This window comes from Ischnura elegans, chromosome 4 (assembly GCF_921293095.1).
Source record: "Ischnura elegans chromosome 4, ioIscEleg1.1, whole genome shotgun sequence".
In the NCBI taxonomy this organism is placed as follows: Eukaryota; Metazoa; Arthropoda; class Insecta; order Odonata; family Coenagrionidae; genus Ischnura; species Ischnura elegans.
The window spans coordinates 103,016,075-103,043,399 of record NC_060249.1 but is presented as its reverse complement, the minus strand read 5'-3'; the positions used below and the strand labels follow the sequence as shown (position 1 = coordinate 103,043,399).

At 35.2% G+C, this 27,325-nt stretch overlaps 1 protein-coding gene across 2 annotated transcripts in view; it reads right to left on the bottom strand.

The window, feature by feature from the left end:
- Window positions 1-27,325, bottom strand: part of LOC124157850 (nuclear exosome regulator NRDE2) — a 77,283-nt gene that overhangs the window by 33,728 nt on the left and 16,230 nt on the right. For both annotated transcript variants that reach the window (XM_046532897.1, XM_046532898.1), the window contains 2 exons: window positions 25,150-25,321; window positions 21,608-21,781 (listed from right to left, as the gene is read on the bottom strand). In XM_046532897.1, the coding sequence (XP_046388853.1) occupies window positions 21,608-21,781; window positions 25,150-25,321 (346 nt within the window). The remainder of the gene's footprint in view (window positions 1-21,607; window positions 21,782-25,149; window positions 25,322-27,325) is intronic.

The following is a 27,325-nucleotide window of genomic DNA, read 5'->3' as shown; positions in this document are numbered from 1 at the left end:
TCAATCACTTTGCAGCTTTATTATATCCAACGAGTATATAATGCTTGAATTCTTCAAGCGTGTTAGTGAAGGGTATATAGTTAGAGTAGTGTCATAAGTAGTTGTGTCTTGGGTCCATAAGTTGTTGAAAAGTTCGAAAGATCCACCACGTCAAGTTAAAGATCTTTGATATATTTTATCAAAACGGATACTCAATTTTAATCGAAAGTTAGCCCATTAGCTTCATTATTTTTCTATTTAGCAGCAAGTGGAATAATAATAAGTACTCACATTCCAAATTTCATTGGTCTATCTTAAATAGTTATGAAGATATGTCAATTTGAATATTTGCTACAATAACCGAAACGATATTATGAAAAAAGTGACAGCTGTATTGAAAAATACGCAAATCTAGTCATACTTTCATCAACATATCCATAGCGATTTATTCTATTCATTTACTATCTATAAACCTTCTCAACTATGCCCGTGGATACTAATTATTATGTGGTATAGAAATTTGATACATTTAAGGGAAACGCAGATTCGATATATATCGAATGTTAGACTACATACTAAACGTACTTCCCCTTTTCCTTATGAGAAATACAAATATGTACCCATGTACCAAATTTCTTTGATCTACCTAACAGACGTATCAAGTTATATCAATATTCGTATTTGCTGTATTAATCGAATCGAATTTACGATTATCCTGACATCTCTACAGTAAAATACTCATCGCTATTGATTAGAGTTTTGTTCTATGGTCATGAAATATCTATTACCATCAACATTATGCCCGTGGATGGTAATATTTATGTGATAAAGCAATTCGATATATTTTAAGGAAAAAGGGATTCGATATATATCGAATGTGAGACGACATACAACACGTATATCCCCTGTACATTATGCCAAATACCATCATGTACCTATTCACCAAATTTCATTCCTCTACCTCAAATAATTCTCAAGTTATGTCAATATTCGTATTTCATATAATAATCGAATTGAACTTCGATTATACTGACACCTGTATGGTAAAATTCTCATATTTATTTCTTCGAATTTTATTCTATGATGATCCACTATCTATTACCATCACCATTATGCCCTCGGATGATTAATTTTTACGTATTATAGCAATTCGATACATTTGAAGAAAACGCAGATTCGATATATATCGAATGTGAGTTGACATACAAAACGTGTATCCCCTATGCATTATGCCAAATACCAATCTGTACTTATTTACCAAATTTCATCCATCTACCTGAAATACTTCTAAAGTTATGTCAACATTCCTATTTCTTATTATAATCGAATCGAACGTTCGATTACACTGTTATCTGTACGGCAAAATGCTCATAGCTATTGATTCGAAATTCATTCTATGGTCATCCACTATTTATTACCATCGCACATATGCCCGTGGATTCCGAATCGTATGTTTTATAGCAATTCGATATATTTTAAGAAAACGCAGATTCAATATATATCGAATATGGGACTACATGCAAAACATATTTCCCCAGTGCATTATGCCAAATACCAATATGTACCCATTTACCAAATTTCATTCATCTACCTGAAATACTACTCAAGTTATGTCAATTTTGCTATTTCTTATTATAATCGAATCGAACGTTCGATTACGCTGACATTTGTAGTCAAAATGCTCATAGCTATTGATTCGAAATCCATTCTATGGTCATCCACTATCTTATACCATCGCACATATGCCCGTGGATGCCGTTATTGTATTAGTTATAGCAATTCGATACATTTTAATAAAACGCAGATTCGATATATATCGAATATGGGACTACATGCAAAACATATATCCCCATTGCATTTAGTAGAATACCATAATGTACCAATTTACCAAATTTCATTCATCTACCTCAAATACTTCCCAAGTTATGTCAATATTCCTATTTCTTATTATAATCGAATCGAACGTTCGATTACACTGACATCTGTGCGACAAAATGCTCATAGCTATTGATTCGAAAATCATTCTATGGTCATCCACTATCTATTACCATCGCACATATGCCCGTGGATGCCGAATCGTATGTGTTATAGCAATTCGATATATTTTAAGAAAACGCAGATTCGATATATATCGAATATGGGACTACATACAAAACAAATTTCCCCATTGAATTATGAGCAATACCAATATGTACCAATTTACCAAATTTCATTCATCTTTCGCAAATACTTAAAAAGTTATCTCAATATTCATTTTAGTTATAATAATCGAATCGAAAATTCGATTATACTGACATAGGTTCTCGGAAATACGCATGTCATTTGTTTTTTTTTCCATTGGTTGGTCGTTTCAAACGTTATGCCGGCATAAGTAACTCTCAAGATATGTATTTCAAATAGTTATTAACATTCGATAGAATTAAAGAAAACGTAGATTCGATATATATCGAAAGTGATGGACATTATTGGACTACATTTTATATGGTCAAATGCACAATACAATGATGTACCGTTTCGCCAAATTTCATAGGCTTAGGTGAAATACTTTGGAAGTTATGCGCATTTCCGTTTCACCATAGCAGCAAAGTCACCTTCTAAAGCATGGGCCCATGCCAATGCAAAATCCGTATACATAACAAATGAGTGTCGCCTATGCGATACTGGTTTCGTAATGAAAAAATCAATACTTTAAAAAGTTATGCCGTGAGGCTTTACTGGGTATAGTCCTGTCAGCCCTCCGCAAATTTCACCCGCCTAAATACATGAATGGGATAGGGAAATGCGTGTATTTCTTCCGGAGACCGACCACCGCCCGTTTGGCGGAGAGGAATGGCGGCGATTGCCGCGGGCTCAAGAAAATAATTTGGGAAAATTTCGGAATGAAATAACTCGTTAAATATTACGAAATCTAAATAAAAATGAAAACCTGGACGTACCGGAGGTACGTTTGTAGGCATGCTTTTTTGAGCTGAATAGCCTAATTTTGAAGCGCCAGCTCTCAAATCGATATTTATCGATCGTCCTATCTCGACAATGTTATTTCGATAATGCTAATAACTCGGAATCTATTCGACATACGAAAATTCCGAGAAAGCCAAAAAATCAAGTACAAAATTAGATAAATTGTATTAGGCGGCGACGGTCCTACGACTTTTGCAAGTGGGTCAAAAAAAATTCCATAGTTGGTCCATAAGAAAAGCATTGTCGATTTTCAAAAATTATTTCGACAGTAATCGAAAGAGTTCGACGAAAAACGAAGGTACCAAAAAATCGACCAAAAAATCTTGTTTACGTCAATGGGAGACGATTACCCTGAGATGCCTAGTTATGTCGTAATTAAGGAAACAGTTTTAGTCCCATAAGGCTGCCATGTTAATTCAACTCGATATATATCGAAAAGTATCGCACTTTTCGGAATTTTGAGATTTTTCCTCCCGATGAATTTTTTTTTAATTTTACCACCGAAAATTTCATCTCGATCGATTCGTCAGTTTGGGCTGTGAATTTGTATCAATGAGTCAGTGTTCAGTCAAATTGCAGCTTTATTATATGCAACGAGTCGATGATGCTTGAATATATCAAGCAGGTGTGTAAAGGGTAGAAGATATGGTTGTGTCAATTGTAGCCTAGTCCTGGGTCCATAAGTTGGTAAAAAGTTAGAAAATTCCACCGCGTCAAGTTCAAGCAATTGGGCAAATTTTATGAAAACTTATTTTCGATGTGAATCGAGAGTCCGCGCATTATCTTAATCATTTATGATTAAAAGTAAGTGGACCACTAATATGAACACACTCCAAATTTCATTGCTTTAACTGAAAAAGTCATGTAGATATGTGATTTTGAATATTTCCTACAATAACCGAGTAGAACTTATAAATAAAGTAACATCTGTTTTGAAAAATACGAATATCTATTCGCATTTTAATTATGTTACCCATTTCTCATAATTGTTTTCATCTTATATCTATACCCTTCTCAATCATGCCCGTGGATGCAAAATTCTACGGCGTATAGCAATTCGATACATTTTAAGGAAACCCAGATTCGATATATATCGAATGTGAGTCTACGTACAAAACGTATTTTCCATGTGCATTATGAGGAATACCAATATGTACCTATTTACCAAATTTCATTCATCTGCCTCAAATACTTATCAAGTTATGCCAATATTCGTTTTTGTTATAATAATCGAATCGAACTTTCGATTATACTGACATCTGTACAGTACAATGCTCATAGCAATGTAATAGAGCTTCTTCCACTGGTCATCCACTATCCATCACCATCAAAACTAAACCCGTGGACGCTTAATCCTATGTATTATAGCATTTCGATACATTTTTAAGAAAATGCTGATTCGATATATATCGAATGTGAGACAAAAAACAAAACGCATTTCCCCTGTGCGTTATGTGGAATACCAATATATACCCATTTACAAAATTTCATTCACATACCTCAAATAATTCTCAAGTTATGTCAATATTCGTATTTCGTGTAATAATCGAATCGAAATTTCGATTATACTGACATCTGTACGGTAAAAATCTCATAGCTATTGATTCGAATTTCATTCTATGGTCATCCACTATCTATTACCATCACAACTATGCCGGTGGATGCTAAATTCTATGTGATATTGCTATTCGATATATTTTAGGGAAAAGTGAATTCGATATATATCGAATGTGACACGACATACAAAACATATTTCCACTGTGCGTTATGTGGAATACGAATATGTACCCATTTACCAAATTTCATTCATATACCTCAAATAATTCTCAAGTTATGTCAATATTCATATTTCTTATAATAATCGAATCGACATTTCGATTATACTGACATCTGTACGGTACCAATCTCATAGGTATTGATTCGAATTTCATTCCATGGTCATCCACTATCTATTACCATCGCAAACTTTCCCGTGAATGCTAAATCCGATGTGTTATAGCAATTCGATATATTTTAAGAAAACGCAGATTCTATATGTATCGAATGTGGGACCACACGCAAAACATATTTGCATTGGGAATTATAGGGAATGCCAATAGATATCCATTCACCAATTTCCATTCATCTACCTCAAATACTCCTCAAGTTATGTCAATATTTGTCTTAGTTAAATTAATCGAAGCGAACTTTCGATTATACATACACTGGTACTCTTAAATACGCAAGTCAATTGGTTTATTTTCCATATGTTGGTCGTTTCACATGTTATGCTGGCACAACTTTCCCCCGTGATAAGTATTCCAAAAAGTTATTAGCATTCGTGTAAATTCAGGAAAATGTAGTTTCGATATATATCGAAATTGATGGCCATCTTCGGACTAAATTTTATATAGTAATATTTAAAATACAATGATGTACCTACTGGCCAAATTTCATAGGCCTAGGTGAAATACCTTGGAAGTTATGCTCATTTCCGTTTCACCATAGCAGTAAAGTCACGTTCTAAGACATGGGCCCATGTCAATGCAAAATCCGTATACATAACAAATGAGTGTCTCCTATGCGATACGGATTTCGTAATGAAAAAATCAATACTTTAAAAAGTAATGCCCTGAGGCTTTACTGGGTATAGTCCTATGTTAGCCCTCCGCAAATTTCACCCGCCGTCATGCATGAATGAGATAGGGAAATGCGTGTATTTCTTCCGGGGACCGACCACCGCCGATTTGGCGGGGAGGAATGGTGACGAATGCCGGGGACCCAATAAAATAATTTAGGAAAATTTCAAAATGAAAAAATTCATTTACTATTACGAAACCGAATTATAAAAGAAAATCAATTTTGCCCGTGGATGCTAAATTCTAAGTGGTATAGCAATTCGATATATTTTAAGGAAACACAGATTCGATATATATCGAATGTGATACTACAAACAAAACATAACACCCCTGTGCATTATGACGAATACCAATATGTACCCATTTACCAAATTTCATTCATCTACCTTGAATATTCATCAAGTTATGTCAAGATTCGCATTTGCTATAATAATCGAATCGAACTATCGATTGTACTGACGCAATTACAGTAAAATGCGCAACGCTATTGATTTAAATTTCATTCTTTGGTCTTACACTATAATATTCCTCCTCAACTTTGCCCGTGGATGTTAAATCCCATGCATGATAGCAATTCGATATATTTTAAGATAATGCAGATTCGATATATATCGAATGTGAGGCTACATAGTAAACATATTTACACAAAAAATTATGTTCAATACCATGATGTATCAATTCACCAAATTTCATTGGTCTAACAGTCATACTTATAAAATTATACCAATATTCGTATTTGCTATAAAAATCGAGTTAAACTTTCGATTATACTGACACCTGTACAGTAAAATGCGCAATGATACTGATTCAAATTACCTTCTGTGGTCTTACTTTATAATATTCCCCCTCAATTTTGCCCGTGGATGTTAAATCCCTTGTATTATAGCAATTCGATATATTTTTAGAAAAAGAATTTTCGATATATATCGAATGTGAGACTACATAGTAAACATATTTACACATAACATTATGTGTAATACCAAGATGTATCAATTCTTTAAATTTCATTGATCTTACAGTAATATTTATTAAGTTATACCAATATTCGTATTTGCTTTAATAATCGAATCGAACTTTCGATTATACTGACACCTGTACAGTAAGATGGGCAATGCTACTGATTCAAATTATCTTCTGTGGTCATACACTATAATATTCCTCCTCAACTTTGCCCGTGGATGTTAAATCCCTTGTATTATAGCAATTCGATATATTTTAAGAAAACGCAGATTCGATATATATCGAATATGAGACTACATAGTAAACATATTTACACATAACATTATGTGTAATACCAAGATGTATCAATTCATTAAATTTCATCTATCTTACAGTAATACTTATTAAGTTATACCAATATTCGTATTTGCTGTAATAATCGAATCGAACTTTCGATTATACTGAAACCTGTACAGTAAAATGCGCAATGATACTGATTAAAATTACCTTCTGTGGTCTTACTTTATAATATTCCCCCTCAACTTTGCCCGTAGATGTTAAATCCCTTGTATTATAGCAATTCGATATATTTTAAGAAAACGCAGATTCGATATATATCGAATATGAGACTACATAGTAAACATATTAGCACAATTCATTATGTGTAATACCAAGATGTATCAATTCCCCAAATTTCATTTGTCTAACATTAATACTTTTTAAGTTATACCAATATTCGTATTTGCTATAATAATCGAATCGACCTTTCGATTATACTGACACTTGTACAGTAAAATGCGCAATGCTACTGTTTCAAATTATCTTCTGTGGTCTTACACTATAATATTCCTCCTCAACTTTGCCCGTGTAAGTTAAATGCTATGTATTACAGCAATTCGATATATTTTAAGAAAACGAATATTCGATATATATCGATTGTGTGACTACATAGCAAACATATTTATACACCAGATTTTGAGTAATACCATGATGTATCAGTTCACCAAATTTCGTTGGCCTATCAAATATACTTACCAAGTTATGTCAATTTTCGTCTTTGGTAAAATAATCGAATCGAACTTTCAATTACACTGACACCGGTACTCTGAAATACGCAATCATATTGGTGTTTATTCCATTAGTTTGTCATTAAACAGGTTATGCTAACACAACTATCTCCAGTGATGGATATTCCAAATAGTTATTAGCATTAGATAATATTCAAGAAAACGTAGATTCGATATATATCGAAAGTGAGTCCTCAAACAGTAGTCCTTTTAACATTGCTGCATGGAGAATACCAAGATGTACCCATTTGCCAACTTTCATTGGTCTATCCTAAACACCAACAGAGTTATGTTCATTTGCTTTTTTCAATGGCGGTATAGGGGACCCTAAGAGCCAATGGTCCTACCCATCCTGTATTCATATGCATATCCATATTCATGAGATAGCAGATATTAATTTGGAAACAATAGAAAAACGCATTTCGAAAAATGGACCGTGGTCTTTGGTTAAGAATCTCCGTATACATACCCAATGCAAGTTCCCAATGTCTACTGCCATGCTCCCTCCTATAAGGCGATGCGAGTTTTTCTTACCGAGTCCGACCACTTGCCGTTTGGCGGGGAGGAATGGCGGCGATCGCCGGGAAGCCAAAAAAATAATTTCGGAAAATTTCAAAATGAAATAATTCATTAACTATTACGATACCTAATTAAAAAAGAAAACCCAAAGTCTAACGAATAGTTAGGCTTGTGCCAACAACTTCGTGAGCTACATAGCTTAAGTTTCGTTCGCCAGCTCTCAAATCGAAATCACATAAGAACGCGTGTAAATCGATATCTCGAAAACGGTTCGACCTATACGCTTTTTACCAATGCCAAAAAAATCGGCCAAAAAACTAATGTTTCCCATTTGAATCTCGTCCGCGTGCGGCGATATTAAGTGGGTCATATCGCGAATTAATTTTTTTTCCATAAGAGCCAATGTTAAAGTAGATCGATATATCTCGAAAAGTATCGAACTTTTTGTCATTTTCAGATTTATTCTCCCGATGAATATTTTTTTAGTTTTACCACAAAAAATCTCAGCCCGATCGGCCCGGTAGTTTGGGCTGCGAATTTGTATCAATCACACAATCAATGAGTCAGTTTCCCACTTTATATATCTAACGAGTATATAATGCTTGAATTCTTCAAGCGTGTCGTGGTGGGTAAGGAGATATGGTGGTGTGAATGGTGGCCTGGTCCTGGGTCCATAAGTTGTTGAAAAGTTGGAGAAATTCACCATGTCAAAGGTAAAGCCAGTCGATTAATTTTATGAAAACTCATATTTGATATTAATTGGAACTTAGCCCATAGTCTTCATTAATTTCTATTTGACAGCAAGTGGAATACTAATATGTACTCACACACGAAATTTCATACCTCTAACTGAAATAGTTATGAAGATATGTCAATTTGCATATTTGCTACAATAATCGAATCGAACTTATGAATAAAGTGACATCTGTATTGAAAAATACACAAATCTATTCATACTTTCATCAAAATATCCATACAAATTCATTCTATTAATCCATTATCTATAAACCTTCTCGAATATGCCCGTGGATACAAAATATTATGTTGTAAAGCAATGTGATACAACTTAAGTAATCGCATTTTCGATATATATCGAATGAGAGACTAAATACAAAACATATGTCCTATGTGCATTTTGAAGAATACCAATATTTACTCATTTACCAAATTTCATTCATCTACCTCAAATACTTTTCAAGTTATGTCAATATTCGTATTTGTTATAATAATCGAATCGATATTTCGAATTAACTTACATACATAAAGTAAAATGCTCAGAGATTTTGAATAATATTCATTCTATGGTCATCCACTATCTCTCACCTTCTCAACTATGCCCGTGGATGCCAAAACCTACGTGGTATAGCAAATCGATACATTTTAAGGAAACGAAGATTCGATATATATCGAATATGAGGCTACATACAAAACGTATTTCCCCTTGGCATAATGAGAAATACCAATATGTACCCATTTACCAAATTTCTTTGATCTACCTGAAATACTTATCAAGTTATATCAATATTCGTATTTGCGATATTAATCGAATCGAACTTACGATTATACTGACATCAGTATGGTGAAATACTCATTGCAATTGAATAAAGTTGCGTTCTATGGTCATCAAATATGTATTACCATCACAACTATGCCCGTGGATGCTAAATACTATGTGATATAGCAATTCGATATATTTTAATGAAAAGCGGATTCGATATATATCGAATGTGAGACGACATACAAAACGTATTTCCCCTGTGCGTTATGAGGAATACCGATATGTACCCATTCACCAAATTTCATTCATGTATCTCAAATAATTCTCAAGTTATGTCAATATTCCTATTTCATATAATAATCGAATCGAACTTCGATTATAATGACATCTGTATGGTAAAATTCTCATATTTATTTCTTCGAATTTCATTCTATGGTGATCCACTATCTATTTCAATCACAACTATGCCCGTGGATGCTTAATTTTTACGTAGTATAGCAATTCGATACATTTGAAGAAAACGAAGGTTCGATATATATCGATTGTGAGACGACATATAAAACGTATATCCCCTGTTCATTATGCCAAATACCAATATGTACCCATTTACCAAATTTCATTCATCTACCTCAAACATTTCTCAAGTTATGTCAATATTCCTATTTCTTATTATAATCGAATCGAACGTTCGATTACACTGACATATGTGCGGGAAAATGCTCAAAGCTATTGATTCGAAATTCAATCTATGGTCATCCATTATCTATTACCATCGCGCATATGCCCGTGGATGCCAAATCGTATATGTTATAGCAATTCGATATATTTTAAGAAAACGCAGATTCGATATATATCGAATGCGAGACAAAATGCAAAACGTATATCACCTGTGCATGATGCCAAATTCCAATATCTACCCATTTACCAAATTTCATTCATCTACCTCAAATACTTCCCAAGTTATGTCAATATTCCTATTTCTTATTATAATCGAATCGAACGTTCGATAACACTGAAATCTCTACGGCAAAATGCTCATAGCTATTGATTCGAAAATCCTTCTATGGTCATCCACTATCTATTACCATCGCACATATGCCCGTGGATGCCGAATCGTATGTGTTATAGGAATTCGATATATTTTAAGAAAACGCAGATTCGATATATATCGAATATGGGACTACATACAAAACAAATTTCCCCATTGAATTATGAGCAATACCAATATGTACCAATTTACTAAATTTCATTCATCTATCGCAAATACTTAAAAAGTTATCTCAATATTCATTTTAGTTATAATAATCGAATCTAAAATTCGATATTACTGACACCGGTACTCTGATATATCCATTTCATCTGTTTTTTTTCAATTGGTTGGTCGTTTTTACATGTAATGCCGGCACTAATTTCCTTCGTAGATGAGTATTCCAATAAGTTATTAACATTAGATAGAATTAAAGAAAACGTAGGTTCGATATATATCGAAAGTGATGGCCATTATTGGACTTAATTTTATACGGTCATAATAACAATACAATGATGTACCTATCTGCCAAATTTCATAGGCCTAGGTGAAATACTTTGGAAGTTATGCTCTTTTCCATTACACCATTGCAGTAAATTCACCTTCTAAGCCTATGGCCAATGTCAATGGGAAATCCCTATATATAACAAATGACTGTTGCATATGCGATACCGAATACGTAATGAAAAAATCAATACTCAAAAAAGTTAGGCGGTGAGGCTTTACTGGGATCATAACCATGTTAGCCCTCTCCAAATTTCATCCGTATACATGCACGTATGAGATAGGGAAATGCGTGTATTTCTTCCGGAGACCGACCACCGCCCGCTTGGCGGGGAGGAATGGCGGCGATTGCCGCGGGCTCAAGAAAATAATTTGGGAAAATTTCGGAATGAAATAACTCGTTAAATATTACGAAATCTAGATAAAAATGAAAACCTGGACGTACCGAAGGTACGTTTGTAGGCATGCTTTTTTGAGCTGAATAGCCTAATTTTGAAGCGCCAGCTCTCAAATCAATATTTATCGATCGTCCTATCTCGACAATGTTATTTCGATAATGCTAATAACTCGGAAACTATTCGACAAACGAAAATTCCGAGATAGCCAAAAAATCAGGCTAAAAATTAGAAACAATGTATTAGGCGGCGAACGTCCAACTACTTTTGCAATATGGTCAAAAAAAATTCCAAAGTTGGTCCATAAGAAAAGCATTGTCGATTTTTAAAAATTATTTCGACAATGATCGAAAGAGATCGACGAAAATCTAAGGTATCGAAAAATCGACCAAAAAATCTAGTTTACGTCAGTGGGAGGCGATTACCCTAAGACGCCTAGTTAAGTCGTTATTAAGGAAATAGTTTTAGTCCCATAAGGCTGCCATGTTAATTCAACTCGATATATATCGAAAAGTATCGCACTTTTTGGAATTTTGAGATTTTTCCTCCCGATGAATATTTTTTTAGTTTTACCACCGAAAATTTCACCTCGATCGGCCCGGTAGTTAAGGCTGTGAATTTGTGTCAATCAATAAGTGATCAATGACATCGCAGCTTTATATTATCCAACGAGTCGATTGGGTGCTTGAATTCTTCAAGCGGGTAATAAGGAGGGTGGGAACATTGTTGTGTCACGTGTTGTCGAGCATTGTGTCCATAAGTGTTAAAAATATTCAAAAATTTCCCTGCCGGTTTTTGAAAGGGTAAGGAACTTAATTGTTTACTTTTAAAATTATTTGTTATTTTCAATGTGATTTCATTTGACGGATAGTTCATTATTTGAATCGGCTAAGTTTAGCACTGAGACATAATTGGAATAAGGTTTTTAAAATTTCAGGACAGTGATGATTTTGTGGTTATTTTTCAACTCTTAAAGTCCAAAAGCGTTGTGATAAGCGAAACTTGAAAATGAAACGCAGATTCCTTAGATAAATATATAAAGATGTACCACTCGCAAAACATATGTCCATAATGCAGTGTGTAAAATACTAAATTGTAACGATTCCCCAAATTTCTTTGGTACTAAAAAATAGTTATTCTCAAGATATTCCAATTTGAAAAAAATAGCTTTGGCATATTTGCTATCTTTATCGTATCGAATTATCAAGTATACTGACACATGTATTTAAAATTCGCAATCCTGTTCCAGTCTTCGATCATAAACCCTAAAATTCCTGGTCAACTATGTACGTGGATAGAAAATCCTGTATGTAATAACAATTCCATATATTTTAAGAAAAAGCAGATTCGATATATATCGAATGAGAAACTATACACAAAAAATATTTCAATTGGGCATTGTGAGGAATACCAAGATGTACCCATTTACCAAGTGTCATTGGTCCAACGTAAATACTAATCATGTTATGCCAATTCGCGTATTTGCTACAATTATCGAATCGATCTATCGATAAAACTGCTATCTGCACTGTAATATCCGCAATGCCGTAGATTTTAATTCCAGTTAATAGAAATCTTCTCTATATTTCCTGGTCAACTATGTCCTTGGATGTAAAATCCTATATGTTATAGAAATTCGACATATTTTAAGAAAAAGTAGATTCGATATATATCGAACGTGAGACTAAACGCAAACAATATTTCAATTGGGCATTGTGAGGAATCCCAAGATGTACCCATTCACAAAATGTCATTGGTGCAACGTATATACTAATCAAAATATGCTAATTTCAGCATTTGCTATAACTATCGAATCGATCTATCGATTATACTGACATCTGCACTGTAAAATCCGCAACGATATTGATTTTATTTCCACGCTATGGTCATCTTCTATATAATTGCTGGTCAACAATGCCCGTGGGTGTAAAATCCTAAATGTTATAGCTATTCGATATAATTTGTGAAAAAGCAGATTCGATATGTATCGAATGTGAGACTACATGCAAAACATATTTCCATTGGGCAATGTGAGGAATACCAAGATGTACCCATTCACCAATTTTCATTGGTCCAACGTATATACTAATCCAGTTATGCCAATTTGCGTATTTGCTACAATAATCGATTCGATCTTTCGATTATACTGACATCTGTAATGTAAAATCCGCAATGAAATTTTTTTATATCCAGTCTATGGTCATCTACTATATAATTCCTGGTCAAGAATGCCCATCGGTGTAAAATCCTATATGTCATAGCTATTCGATATAATTTGTGAAAAAGCAGATTCGATATGTATCGAATGTGAGACTACATGCAAAATATATTTCCATTGGGCAATGTGAGGAATACCAAGATGTACCCATTCACCAATTTTCATTGGTCCAACGTATATACTAATCCAGTTATGCCAATTTGCGTATTTGCTACAATAATCGATTCGATCTTTCGATTATACTGACATCTGTAATGTAAAATCCGCAATGACATTTTTTTAATATCCAGTCTATGGTCATCTACTATATAATTCCTGGTCAAGAATGCCCATGGGTGTAAAATCCTATATGTTATAGCTATTCGATATAAATTGTGAAAAAGCAGAATCGATATATATCGAATGTGAGACTACATGCAAAACATATTTTCATTGGACATTGTGAGGAATAAAAAGATGTACCCATTCAACATATTTCATTGGTCAAACGGAAACACTATTGAAGTTATGCCAATTAACGTATTTGCTAGAATAATCGAATCGATTCTTCGATCATACTGACATCTGTACTTTAAAATCCGCATTGCTTTTGGTTTAAGTTACAGTCTATGGGTATCTACTATATAATTCCTGGTCAAATATGTCCTTGGATGTAAAATCCTATATGTTATAGCAATTCGATATATCTTAATAAAAATTATATTCGATATATATCGAGCGTGAGACTACATACAAAACAAATTTCCATTGGGCATGGTGAGGAATACAAAGATGTACCCATTCACCAAATTTCATTGGTCCAACGGAAACACAATTGAAGTTATGCCAATTAACGTATTTGCTATAATAATCGAATCGACTTTTCGATCATACTGACATCTGTACTTTGAAATTCGCAATGTTTTTGGTTTAATTTCGGGGATATGGGTAACTACTATTTATTTCCTTGTCTACTATGTCCTTAGATGTAAAATCCTATATGCTATAGCAATTTGATATATTTTAAGAAAAAGTAGATTCGATATATATCGAGCGTGAGACTATATACAAAACATGTTTCCATTGCGCATTGTGAGGAATACCATGATGTACCAATTCACTAAATTTCATTGGTCCAACGTATACACTTATCATTTTATGCCAATTTCCGTATTTGCTATAAAAATCGAATCGTACATTCGACTATACTGCCACCTGTATTGAAAAATTCGCATCCTATTGATAACCCCTCCATGCGATGGCCATACCCTTATCCCTCTCTTCTCTACTATCCCCGCTTTCAAAATTTCGCCTATGTTCTTATATTGGTGACGTATATAGGGCGATGCGTGTATTTCTTACGGGGACCTAATACAAAAAGATATAAATTCATATTGATATATCTTCGTTAGGAAACAATACTCATCTAAATAATTTATGTGTACGCATAATTCAATTCTTCCCTTACATATTTTTATAATTTTTATCCCCGTAACTATGTAAATAGGTCTGAAAAATGGCTCAATCGAATGCAACTTTTTATCGATCATAACTTCGACTGTAATCGCTCGATTCGCTTGATTTAACTTTTGTCAAAGAAATGACATTAACAGTAGTATTATTTATGACTTTCACATTCATGCCTTGATTTAGAAAAAAGTTATTAGCGATTTAAGCGTAACCAAGGAGATTGGTATTGATATAACTCGCACATGAATCGATCGAGCGAAATGGTCATCATTGCAAAAGTTGACCATTTTGATAAAAGTATTACTCTGAAAATTTCATTTCTCTAGCTTAAACGGTTGCTATGATATTCAAGATTGCATGCTCCACAAAAAAATGGCGACAATGATTTTTCGCGTGCAGGACATTTTTCGGAATTTAATTATGAATAACCCAAGAGGGATACGGAGAAAGTGAGCTCAAACGTGAGGGTTCGGAGAACCCTCTAACGGTTTTTCCTAAAGAGTCCAAATTTTCATATGGCACATGTCTCAAGGCTGAAATCCGAGTTTGAAAATTCGCCCATCACGACAATGTTAAATCGAAATCGTTTATTCCTCGGAATTGTTTCGACGTACGAAAATTTTAAGATAGCCAAAAAATTAACCAAAGAATTATCTAACTTTTTGGCAAAGGAATTTGTCGTACGATTATTGGAAGTTGGTCAAAAAAATTCCTAAAGTTTTCCCATAAGAAAAGCATTGAGAGCATTCAAACAGTAATAAAAAATACTAAATATCAATTCGTCGCTATGGCAACCACACCAAAAAATCGACCAAAAAATCTAGTCCATGTCCATTGAATATCATGTTCCTCGGACGTTTAAAAGTACAAAATTAAAGCGAAAAAGTTGTAGTCCCATAAGGCTCCCATGTTAATTCAAGTCGATATATCTCGAAAACTAATCGACTTTTTCAACTTTTCAGATTTTTCCTCCCGATGAATTTTTTTTTACTTTTACGTCCAATATTCCATATACCCACACCTATCACAGTTTGGGCTACTAATTTGTGTCAATCACACAATCAATTAATTAGTTTCCCACTTTATATATGCTAACGAGTCGATTGGGTGCTTGAATTCTTCAAGCGGGTAATTAGGAGGGTGGGAACATTGTTGTGTCACGTGTTGTCGAGCATTGTGTCCATAAGTGTTAAAAATATTCAAAAATTTGCCTGCCGGTTTTTGAAATGGTAAGGAACTTAATTGTTTACTTTTAAAATTATTTGTTATTTTCAATATGATTTCATTTGACGGATAGTTCATTATTTGAATAGGCTAAGTTTAGCACTGAGACATAATTGGAATAAGGTTTTTGAAGAGATGATTTTGTGGATATTTTTCAACTCTTAAAGTCCAAAAGCGTTGTGATAAGCGAAACTTGAAAATGAAACGCAGATTCCTCAGATAAATATATAAAGATATACCACTCGCAAAACATATGTCCATAATGCAGTGTGTAAAATACTAAATTGTAACGATTCCCCAAATTTCTATGGTACTAAAAAATAGTTATTCTCAAGATATTCCAATTTGAAAAAAATAGCTTTGGCATATTTGCTATCATTATCGTATCGAATTATCAAATATACTGACACGTGTTTTGAAAATTCGCAATCCTGTTCCAGTCTTCGATCATCAACCCTAAAATTCCTGGTCAACTATGTACGTGGATAGAAAATCCTGTATGTAATAACGATTCGATATATTTTAAGAAAAAGCATATTCAATATATATAGATCGTGAGACTACACGCAAAGCATATTTCCATTGGGCATTGTGAGGAAGACCAAGATGTACCCATTCACCAAATTTCATTGGTCAAACGGATACAATAATCAAGTTATGCCAATTTAAATATTTGCTAAAATAATCAAATCGATTTTCCAATTATACTGACATCTGTACTGTTATATCCGCAATGCTATTAGTTTAACTTCCAGTCTATGGGTATCTACTACATAATTTTTGGTCAACTATGTCCTTGGATGTAAAATCCTATATGTAATAGTAATTCGATATATTTTAAGAAAGAGTAAATTCGATTTATATCCAACGTGAGACTATAAAAAAATATTTCAATTGGGCATTGTGAGGAATACCAAGATGTACCCATTTACCATGTGTCATTGGTCCAACGTAAATACTAATCATGTTATGCCAATTCGCGTATTTGCTACAATTATCGAAATGATCTTTCGATAAAACTGCAATCTGCACTGTAATATCCGTAATGCCGTGGATTTTAATTCCAGTAAATAATAATCTTCTCTATATTTCCTGGTCAACTATGTCCTTGGATGTAAAATCCTATGTGTTATAGCCATTCGATATATTTTAAGAAAAAGTAGATTCGATATATATCGAACGTGAGACTAAACACAAACATATTTCAATTGGGCATTGTGAGGAATCCCAAGATGTACCCATTCACAAAATTTCATTGGTGCAACGTATATACTAATCAAAATATGCTAATTTCAGCATTTGTTGTAACTATCGAATCGATCTTTCGATTATACTGACATCTGTACTGTAAAATCCGCAACTATATTGATTTTATATCCACGCTATGGTCATCTTCTATATAATTGCTGGTCAACAATGCCCGTGGGTGTAAAATCCTATATGTTATAGCTATTCGATATAATTTGTGAAAAAGCAGATTCGATATGTATCGAATGTGAGACTACATGCAAAACATATTTCCATTGGGCAATGTGAGGAATACCAAGATGTACCCATTCACCAATTTTCATTGGTCCAACGTATATACTAATCCAGTTATGCCAATTTGCGTATTTGCTACAATAGTCGATTCGATCTTTCGATTATACTGACATCTGTAATGTAAAATCCGCAATGATATTTTTTTTATATCCAGTCTATGGTCATCTACTATATAATTCCTGGTCAACAATGCCCGTGGGTGTAAAATCCTATATGTTATAGCTATTCGATATAAATTGTGAAAAAGCAGATTCGATATATATCGAATGTGAGACTACATGCAAAACATATTTTCATTGGGCATTGTGAGGAATAAAAAGATGTACCCATTCACCAAATTTCATTGGTCAAACGGAAACACTATTGAAGTTATGCCATTTAACGTATTTGCTAGAATAATCGAATCGATTCTTCGATCATACTGACATCTGTACTTTAAAATCCGCATTGCTTTTGGTTTAACTTACAGTCTATGGGTATGTACTATATAATTCCTGGTCAACTATGTCCTTGGATGTAAAATCCTATGTGTTATAGCAATTCGATATATTTTAATAAAAATTATATTCGATATATATCGAACATGAGACTACATACAAAAAAAATTTCCATTGGGCATTGTGAGGAATACAAAGATGTACCCATTCACCAAATTTCATTGGTCCAACGGAAACAGAATTGAAGTTATGCCAATTAACGTATTTGCTATAATAATCGAATCGATTTTTCGATCATACTGACATCTGTACTTTAAAATTCGCAATGTTTTTGGTTTAATTTCTGGTCTATGGGTATCTACTATATATTTCCTGTTCTACTATGTCCTTAGATGTAAAATCCTATATGCTATAGCAATTCGATATATTTTAAGAAAAAGTAGATTCGATATACATCGAGCGTGAGACTATATACAAAACATGTTTACATTGCGCATTGTGAGGAATACCATGATGTACCAATTCACTAAATTTCATTGGTCCAACGTATACACTTATCATTTTATGCCAATTTGCGTATTTGCTATAAAAATCGAATCGTACATTCGACTATACTGCCACCTGTATTGAAAATTTCGCATCCTATTGATAACCCCTCCATTCTATGGCCATATCCTTATCCCTCTCTTCTCTACTATCCCCGCTTTCAAAATTTCGCCTATGTTTTTATATTGGTGACGTATATAGGGCGATGCGTGTATTTCTTACGGGGACATAATAGAAAAAGATATAAATTCATATTGATATATTTTCGTTAGGAAACAATACTCATCTAAATAATTAATGTGTACGCATAATTCATTTCTTCCCTTACATATTTTTATAGTTTTTATCCCCGTAACTATGTAAATAGGTCTGAAAAATGGCTCAATCGAATGCAACCTTTTATCGATCATAACTTCGACTGTAATCGCTCGATTCGCTTGATTTAACTTTTGTCGAAGAAAAGACATTAACAGTAGTATTATATATGACTTTCACATTCATGCCTTGATTTAGAAAAAAGTTATTAGCGATTTAAGCGTAACCAAGGAGATTGGTATCGATATAACTCGCACACGAATCGATCGAGCGAAATGGTCATCATTGCAAAAGTTGACCATTGTGATAAAAGTATTACTCTGAAAATTTCATTTCTCTAGCTTAAACGGTTGCTAAGATATTCAAGATTGCATGCTCCACAAAAAAATGGCGACAATGATTTTTCGCGTGCAGGACATTTTTCGGAATTTAATTATGAATTAACCAAGAGGGTTACGGCGAAAGTAAGCTCAAACGTGAGGGTTCGGAGAACCCTCTAACGGTTTTTCTTGGAGATTCCAAATTTTCATATGGCACATGTCTCAAGGCTGAAATCCGAGTTTGAAAATTCGCCCATCACGACAATGTTAAATCGAAATCGTTTATTCCTCGGAATTGTTTCGACGTACGAAAATTTTAAGATAGCCAAAAAATTAACCAAAGAATTATCTAACCTTTTGGCAAAGGAATTTGTCGTGCGATTATTGCAAGTTGGTCAAAAAAATTCCTAAAGTTTTCCCATAAGAAAAGCATTGAGAGCATTCAAACAGTAATAAAAAATACTAAATATCAATTCGTCGCTATGACAACCACACCAAAAAATCGACCGAAAAATCTAGTCCATGTCCATTGAATATCATGTTCCTCGGGCGTTTAAAAGTACAAAATAAAAGCGATAAAGTTGTAGTCCCATAAGGCTCCCATGTTAATTCAAGTCGATATATCTCGAAAACTAATCGACTTTTTCAACTTTTCAGATTTTTCCTCCCGATGAATTTTTTTTTACTTTTACGTCCAATATTCCACATACCCACACCTATCACAGTTTGGGCTACTAATTTGTGTCAATCACACAATCAATCAATTAGTTTCCCACTTTATATATGCGCAGCATACGCAATGTAATATGTAACTAAGGTTACAATAATATAACAAATACCTAACATGTAATTTACACCTGATGACAATGATTATTCATCAAGACCTGGGATGCTTTCTTTAAAAAAAGAAGCGGTACAAGTAATAGATATTCATCCAAGAAAACTTAAAGTGGCATACCACATAGTTAAAAATGAGTTAGTAAATTTCCTTGGCCTAGAACTAATAGATTTCTCTATATTTGGTGGTATGACATCATGAATTTGTCACACAGCTGTAAGGGAATTAATATCACTTCACAACGTCACGGAATTTCACAAAGCTAAGAAAATTTATGTCCTCTAGGACAGGAATCTCAGCAAAAGACTCCCAAAATTGAGTGGGATTCAAGCAGTAATTTTTTCTCACTCAAATCTCAAAAAGTCAAGACTCGCACAGACCTATAATGGGCAGGTAAACTTGAACCATCACAAGGTTGGTGGATCACACCTCCCTGTCTAACACCAGAACCCTATCACTTAATTCTTCCATACCTACCATCTTACCCGGCTGCCCATTTAACACCAAAACTACCCCTAGTCGACTTTTCTGCCCACCACTAAACATAAACCGGAAGCCATCACTCCAGTAATCCCCATTATCCTTCCACCTCACTTTGCGTAGTCTTAAGATATCTATTCTCTCTTTCTCCATTTCCTTTTGAAATTTTCTAGCCTACCTGCCCCTATTATTGTCGCACCATTTGATGTCCTTATGTACAATGCTGTCATTTTGATGCATGTGTCTTAATGACGAGATAGCTGGCAGAGTCTCCCACTCACATTCCAACAGTGTTTTTTATATGACACCATCAGGGGGACTGATCATGCGGTTGACGCATCATAACTTAAGGACAATTTCTTATTAACCTTTAAGGTGATCTAATTATCAAAACAATAATCTAGCTCAATGGTCAATACATTATCATAAGGAAAGCAGCATGCAATATGTCAATACACTTCCATAGGCTAAATAATGTTGATTAGGCTGGTATAGCAAAACAGAGATAAAAGATATAAGCTTTAAGAGAATCTTATGAATAAAATTCCCCATTGTACCACCAGGTTAAGCATTTAAAAGCTTTTAGGATAAAAAAATTTTGCTCTTAGCAAAGAAGAGGCATAAAAGCAAAAAAATGTACCAACGTACCGCATTTTTGACCATGCCATGTGGACCTGTTAACAGTTAAATTGCGTAATTATGTACATTCAGTAAAACCTGTTTCAACATACCTATATAGAGCAAGTGAGCTGCGATTTTCTTCTTGAGAAAGAAATTCCTTTAGGGTAGATTTCAAGCTCTTTTTCTTCTTCTGGGGGATTGAGAAATTAGCACCGGGTGATGAATAACCTTCAAGCATCAGAAGCCATCGCTCAAATCTTAGCCACCAAACTCCAAAGCATTGCCTGCAAAAGACCGTGGAAAAAGAAAGAATTATCAATATCTAATCAATTCATTTTTGTCAGATGATAAAATTGAATTTAAGTAACACACAAAACATGATTGCTTAGGTAAAATTTAAAAAAAATAAACTTTTTCAGGTCAGATCAAATTCTGTGACCCCTGCTGGTTGCTTCTTTAGAGGCATTGGAGTTTGAAGTTTCTTTCATTATATATATAGAAACTTCAAAGTATCAATGAAAAAATGTATAGGTATAAATTCAATTTGCAGCAAATGCAGTTCAGTGTTCCATCAAAAATAGTTCATATCATTTGCTAACCAAACACAATTTCATTTACATTTACACAGGAATGTACTTATCTAAACACACTAAGCATCAAGCAGGCATCAGTATTACCCTATGTTACACAAGCAAATACATTTGAAGAATATTTATTTATTCCCATGGGTTAGCCTTATTTCACATTACCCACCGAGTTGTCTTTCTCTGAGCTAAACCAATGAACTGATTGGCTTAAGCTGTGAGTCTAAAGGACATTTTATGCTTTTAAAGTAGGTTGAAATTGCTATTTGACATGAAAACATAAAGACTGTATTTTTTTTTAATTGTGCGAGGATTTCTGTCTTCCACAAACTCACTATGCATTAATGAGCCTGAATATTGCAAATGGTTAATTGCCCCTGAAAGTTTAAATAGCGGAGCATGTCAACATTTAGGTCAACTTTGCCATGGCTCGTATAGACTTGGTCAAAGTTTTTTTGAAGTACACACCACATTAACTGGATTAGCCATTCCATTAAGTTATTTGAGCTTTATCCCATCCATTTACATACACCCATGTCTCGTATAGCGCAATTTCGATATAGCGCAAATTCGTTCCTCGGGGAAACATTGCAACGCAGTGTAGCCTAATCAAATATCTTAAACGCTCTAGTGATAAAACGTGAACTTCTGCTAAGTACACACGAAATTTCTATCATTTTACGCATATTAATATTATTGCTTGCCTCAAATCTTCTTTTCTGTTTATGTATTAATCGAAATCCATTGCTGTGCAATGGCCAAAAGTATTACTCGTCATTGGGTCCAGATAGCCAGCCTACCGAAGTAATTTATCTCGTCTCCTTAACAGAATGAGTTAATTTAGATCATTAATTAAGCGTGGGGCTAGTGGAAATGAATTTTTTTTAAGCAATACTGGTTGAGACGTAATTTTTGCCGTCATAGGTTATCGGGCGATTGACTTCCAGGTAGAGGGTCTACACTAAAGCCTTCAAGGTCATCGGTATTCACGGGGGAGAAATGGAGCGGTGGCCGAGTTGCGCATGAATAGCATCAACATATAAGAGGGTCTCAAACACAATGGCTTCGTTCCCTCCCCGCTGTCGTTGGCCCTCTGCGTCTCAAGAATAGTTCAGCAGTAGAAGGTGATTTCGATAGAGCCATGCAGAGTAAAAACCAAGAGAAAATGGCAAAAAATAGGAATGCGGGTAGAAAAATCAAGAATTTATCAAGAAAAACCATAAACCTAGAAGAGAAATTGATATAGGTCAATTGCTTTGTAAATGGAGAACGTCAAAGCGATATTGCACGGAAGTATAAACGCACGATGCCTTATTCTGAATAAAGACGAAGTTAAAACACCAGTGACCTCAGCTGCTCCAACTTCAACCAAGCGGTCTACACATACGGAAAGTTCATAGTGAATCAGTACAAAAAGACGGGAGTGGTAATCGCTCCGAGACAGTTAGTGAAAGCTCCGGTTGGTTCCAGAATTTAAACAGCAAGCAGCTATTTTCAGTGCGGCGATATCAGGTGAATCTGCAAGTGTTGATAGCGCAGTCACCACAACATTTTCTGATGAACTCCAAGCTGTGATTGAAAGTGGCTCCTTTCCCCCTCAACTAGTTTTTAGTTAGCTAATGACTCGGAGGACTTCAAATTAAAATAATTTATCATTCATAAACTCCGCTAGCTATGAAAAGGCATTCAAAGTAGCATTTGCCCGTCACTTCGATGAGCGACAAAAGGGCCTGGGTGACACAATAGTTGTTTTTAGACTGGTTGGAAAAATCGTCAACTGCCGGCAATGCATTACGGACCCCTGAGATAGCAGATGGTAGCCCACCCGCACGACAGGAGGGAATTTCAAAAGCATGTAAGAATTTTTTTTAACGGGAATAAAAGTCTTCAAATGCGTGCATACTATCTTTAAAGATATTTTAAACTAAAAAACATTTATATAAATAATGTTTTCTAAGGCTATTTATGGGAATATATATGTTTTAGAGGAAATTCAATACCCAAGACCTATGCTACCAGGAACGCATCCCTATCTTCCCAATGTTAAAACACTCTCGTATAACGCAAATTCGTATAGCGCAAAGACCCCAAGGAACGCATCCATTGCGCTACACGAGACATGGATGTATTCCATTTTACCCAACCAAACATGGACCACACACATTACTATGCAACAGTAAGTTCTCTATCTATGAACTTTCAGAGATACAAATATTTAAAAAATTGAAGCGTGCCTGAAATTACAAATTTGGCACCTTTGAGGTTGCCCAACACAATGTGGTGTGACGTTGTGGAACTTGTCTTTAGGCATAATCTGAATGAAGTACCAACTAAGCCGCCGTGAAGTCAGGAGCTGTTCAGCATTTTGCCTTCCAGTGGGCAGCAAATATTTGCTGCCTCCAGCCACGTCACACACACAGCAATATCAGTGTCTCACCATTGTGAGTTAATGCAAAATTGTAATGCAGTGTTGCATTGTGCAGGATAACTACACTTTTCACTGCCTTACTCAGGTTTTCCCACTTACGGCAATCTCGGAATGCATCTTGCTCGTATGTCTTGTAATTACTGTATTTTAGACTCTGAAGTTAATAACATTTGGCTCGACTTGCTATCACATAACATCCACCATTCAACCTTATCCTGAAGGATACTTACCTTACCAGTCGGTCGTCGGTCTGCGCTGGGCAGTGGTGACACAGGCGAACCGATCCGGTTGACTCTAAGGCCCTGATTGAGTGGGGGCTGAGCGAGGGACTCGCGGAGTTTATATACCCTGATAGTCAGTGCCAGTCACCCCTCCAGATGGTGGGTCGGCCATTGCCGATGCAACATAGTATGTCCCTCGCAACAGTGTATGTCCCCACAACATTTTATCCTAAGCCGCCCTCAGACAGCATTGTGGGTCGGGTGATGCCGATGTGGCAACAATATCCTCACAACAATTTTCCCTAAGATTGATGGGGAGTACCAAAATGCCCCTCTTCAAGTAATCTGAGATCTTAGAGCTACAAGCAACATTTATTAGAAAATTAGAAAGAAATTAAAAGTTTAAATAAATCACTCACTTTTCTAAGGGTGAATTCACAACGTTGGCTAGGATTTTAAATAGCTTCCTGATAGAGAGTAAATAAAGATCTCTTCCTGGGCGAGGTAATAAATACTGTGGTCCTCCTCCTCCCGCAATCATTTCACTCAAAAGATCAACCGGCAAGGCCTTCTTTCCCCAATTCCAAGGTCCTGAAGGAATGACATGAAAGCGAAAGAAAAATAAAACCAATTAGCAAAGCAGAGATGTAGGAATGAGGTTGTTCCCTCTGACAAAAAAATTGTAGTTTATTTAAATAATTAGGAGCTCATAAATATTAATTGAGTTCATACTACCGTATAAGCCTGTGTAAGAGGCGCACCCCTATTTTGAGCATCGAAGCTATGTGGCATTTTTTTATCCTATCGTGCGGTGTTGCAGACGTATGCCTGGAATTTCGACAATTATCGAAATTTCTTCTTTCAATACGAATTGAAAGAGGAAATTTTGATAACTGCGGCGGTAACAGCGGCATAAGAGGGAGTAGTAAGGGTTCCGATCCTATTTTTGCACATGCCGTTGCTCTACGATGCTAGTCCTACTCACGAACAATTTTGCTTAAAAGCTCTCACAGGGGTATTGAAATAGAATTGCAGCCGTGGAAAATTTTAAGGCAAAACACGAAAGGCACATAGTATGAATCTTCCCAAGAGAATTGACCACAATCGGGGCAATCTCAGCGCCGTAGGATAATAACCACGTCGTAGATTTAATGGAACCACACTCGCCCTCCATCAGCCAATGCCTCTGCCATTTTTTTCCTTTCCGAGACCCCACAGGAAAATAGGAAAAATATCAAGTTACAGGGGAACAATGGAAACGTGTTTTATCCCTACCCCATCTCACCAACTGACCTTTTACGGTCTACCAGGTTCAATTCCTCCGGTTTCTGGAGGCCGAATGCTAGGTGAGTCACCTACTGAGCTCGAAGATATCTCGATATCTTTCAGCAATTGTATGGCATGCACGAGGTTCCAAAAAGAATGACACCTAACGCGACCTATATCTGACAGCATTTAAGTTTTTTAAGCTCTAATTGATTTACACAAAGATTTAGAGTTAAAACAAGGCTTGAAATACGGAGGGGAGGGAACGTGCTCCTTCCCCTCGGCCTCTCCTCAGCGCTCTTCACTTATAAGAATTTGTGATTTCTTCTATTCACCATTTAGTCCAACAATGAACACTCTCATTCGAATTTTTTAAACCGCAGGTTTTGACACCAATATCATTTTCTGTTGCAAAAATCCTCGTATTAGCGTCTGAAGATGATTTTTGAAAAATCAGGTCCTCAGCGTAATGGAAATGCTCGGCAAGACAGATGTTGACTATTAACCAGGTACGTCCTTCAAAACCATGCGTTTCCCTATGTTTGATAAGCGATTACTATTTGCAGTGTAAATGCCGCAGGATGCCCACTCGAGGCAGTAAATTTAGCGCGCCCTCCGGAGGGAAAAATCCCACGCGATCTTTTCCTCTGGGGTACCTGCGTGACGGGGGGGGGGGAGGGGGAGGCGATGCTTACAAGAAAATCAAACAGGAGCACTTTAAAAATATGTCACTAAGGGAGAAACTCCCCTCCCTGCTGCTTGTTTTTGACCGAGGGTTTCAGATGACTGAATCACGCTGAAAACCAAGGCCACTCAGTTCCCCTTGGACTTGCGACCGGTGAAGGGGAGGGGGGAAGATAAGAAGTTTGTGTAAGAGGCGCATCCCCATTTTCGGCTGCAATTTCTGGGAAAAAAGGTGCGCCTCTGACACGCGCTTATACAGTAAGTAGCTTTTCCACTACACCCACATTTTTTCCCATTCATCCACTGCGTCTGTTTTCATTAAACTTTAAGAACTAAAATGACACATATTGTAATTCATACTAATATATTTGAAGTGGGACAGTTAATTATCAAAGCCTGCTACACATGTGTTTGCTCAAACAATTGTGAAAAAAACATTGACTTAAGATATTGAACTTGAAACAATTGAAAACAACATTGAATTTATTCAAAACTGAAGGTAGACAAACTATTGATTTTCTACTTCGATGGTAAAATTAAGAGACATTTTCCTTTGTCAAACTAAATCAAATATTTTATCAAAAAGATATTTATATTATTTTGATTTTCCTAGCCCTCATTCAAAACTAATGGGTGGCTGTCACC